Source organism: Astyanax mexicanus, chromosome 22 (assembly GCF_023375975.1).
Source record: "Astyanax mexicanus isolate ESR-SI-001 chromosome 22, AstMex3_surface, whole genome shotgun sequence".
Lineage (NCBI taxonomy): Eukaryota > Metazoa > Chordata > Actinopteri > Characiformes > Acestrorhamphidae > Astyanax > Astyanax mexicanus.
This window is the reverse complement of record NC_064429.1, coordinates 4205881-4208321: the sequence shown is the minus strand read 5'-3', so window position 1 is coordinate 4208321 and position 2441 is coordinate 4205881. Positions and strand designations below refer to the sequence as shown.

The following is a 2441-nucleotide window of genomic DNA, read 5'->3' as shown; positions in this document are numbered from 1 at the left end:
CAGGGTGTATGGAGTGATCTGGGACAACGGGTCTGTAAATGGTAATGTATGAAGTGCTCTGAGTGAGATACAAATGAACTTCATCCACATGGGCGAAGCACTGGCACTGATCTGAGCAGAGTTAATGCTGCACTTTAAAAAGCCCCTAATGTAAATTCCCAAAACAAAAAAAAAATTTTGACTGCTCTGGAACCTGTGTTTTAATCATAATATATTTTATAATGATCTCTTTCATCCTGTTATCCATAACTAGCTCCACTGTTTTTGATGTATTAAACTAAATCTCATTTTTAGAACACAATGATCTGTACATTTAAAGATAACCAATTTTTTGCACTATAAGGCGCACCTAAAACCCTTTAATTTTCCCAAAAATTAACCAGCCAGGTTGTAAGGAGCTTCTAACTGAAACACTAGCGCTTTTGCCATTCAGAGGTGAGTATATCAGACTGTAGTCTGCGTGTTTACCATGTTAAAACAAGCTATGTGGGACAAACCGCTAGCTAATATCACCCTGGCGTACCGGAACACTCAGGGTTCCTCAGTGTAGCGCTGTCCGGTTAGCTGCTAATGCTAATGCTCCAGCCTTTAATATTTTATTTTGGGAATGACAGTTTTGTTTATTAGCTTTACCCTTTACCAGCCCCACCAACACCGCCCAACAGCAAGACCTGCTGAAATAGTATGAAAACATGGTGAAACCCCTGTTCCTTACTAGTGTCGCTTAAAATGCGCCTTATGTATGAAAATGGACAAAAAAAGACGTTCTTTGTTGGGGAGCCTCATACTACAGTGCGCATTATAGTGCGAAAAATACATTAATAATAAAAGGCTTTACATGAGGTACATCTGCTGAAAAAAATACCCAATAAGAAGGTCAGAGCTGTCCCTCAGACATCAATTGCGTTCTCAATCTTTGACAGAAGTGCAAAACATTGCCTTTTAAAATCTTGCCCCATAAAAGCATAAAGGTATGGGTTCAGACAGCTGTTAGCGCTGGCAAGAATAATCACAAACACATATCCAGTTGGGAGGAAACTCTCATATTTCTCATAGTTGAGGTCCATCAAAGCAACAGTGTGATAAGGCAGCCAGCAGATCAAGAAAACCGTGATCAGCATTGTCATGATCTTAAAGGGCTTTTTGAACCTTGCAGATTGGTTGGTCTTCAGCTTTTGTATGATGAGAACATAACAGATGACGACGATCAGGATGGGAACCACAAATCCAAAAATGAACTCGCCTGCCACTTCAGCAAAGTGGTTTTGATCAATCATGTAACTGTAGAAACAAAACTTTGAATGGTTGTGGTCGTCACTCAGAACATCATGGAAAACAGCCGCTGGTGTGCTGAGCAATCCTGCAGTCATCCACATGACCACGACCACCACCGAGGCCTTTCTGATGGTGCGTTTGTTCTGCGCCCACACAGGAAACACCACGACCACACAGCGGTCCACACTGATGATGACCAGGAGGAAGACACTGCTGAACATGTTGAGCGACATGAAGAAGGACCAGAACTTGCACATGAAGAAACCGAAGGCCCATTCATTTATGACCATATCCATGACTCCAAAGGGCAGGAAAAAGCACAGCATCAGGTCAGATATGGCCAGACTCAGGTACCAGGTGGTGTTGACTGACCTCTTCAGCTTAAACCCAGCGATCCAGATCACCACAGCATTTCCAACAACACCCAGGATGAAGATTATAAAATTGCTCACAGCAAACAAAACAAATAGAATATTATTGCCATCTGCTGGAGCCATATTTGGAGTGGTGTAGTTTTCAGAGACAGGATATTGTGTTTCTCTCACTGGGGTTGAAGTCATGATGCTTTGTGATCCTGCAAAGACATCACAAATAGAAAATGTGTATTTCTGCTTGTAAATACAGTACCAGTTAAGTGTTTGGACACAAACCTTTTTCAGATTGACTGACCTCATTTCCTAAAGTAATTTTATCTTGTCTGGAGGAAACAAAGCACTGGGTTTTATATCTGAAATTCTGTCTTTACTGTGAAGCATGGTGGTGGCAGCATCCTGGAAAGGGCAGTTTTTCTTTAGTTTTTTTATACTTCTATTATACTTTTATTTGAATTAAACTTTGCTTTTATTTCTCTGATATTGTAGTCATGTCTTGTGACCACATTTTAGTAGTAATTAGTTAATTTCCCTTTTCCTCATGTGGGAACTAATAAAAAACCCACATATTTTCTGTGATGCAACACAAATGTATATAAAGCTCTGGAATATATACAGACCTCAAATAATACAAAGAAAACAAGCTCATATTCATATTCATAAAGTTTTAACGGTTCAGATATCAATATTTGGTGGAATAACCCTGGTTTTTAATCTCAGTTTTCATGCATCTTGCCATCATGTTCTCCTCCACCAGTCTTACACACTGCTTTTGGATAACTTTATGTCACTCCT

At 39.9% G+C, this 2441-nt stretch overlaps 1 protein-coding gene across 1 annotated transcript; it reads right to left on the bottom strand.

Moving 5' to 3' along the window:
- Positions 1-435: 435 nt before the first annotated feature.
- On the bottom strand, positions 436-2124 carry LOC103035398 (C3a anaphylatoxin chemotactic receptor-like). Its single transcript, XM_007241315.3, has one exon. The coding sequence runs from the start codon at positions 1947-1949 to the stop codon at positions 891-893; it is 1059 nt and encodes a 352-aa protein (XP_007241377.3). The 5' UTR covers positions 1950-2124; the 3' UTR covers positions 436-890.
- Between the last annotated feature and the right edge of the window lie 317 nt (positions 2125-2441).

Bases quoted from the DNA above. Each gene is read 5' to 3' on its own strand.
- LOC103035398 (XM_007241315.3), bottom strand. From the start codon at position 1,949: ATGAGGTCAGTCAATCTGAAAAAGGTTTGTGTCCAAACACTTAACTGG.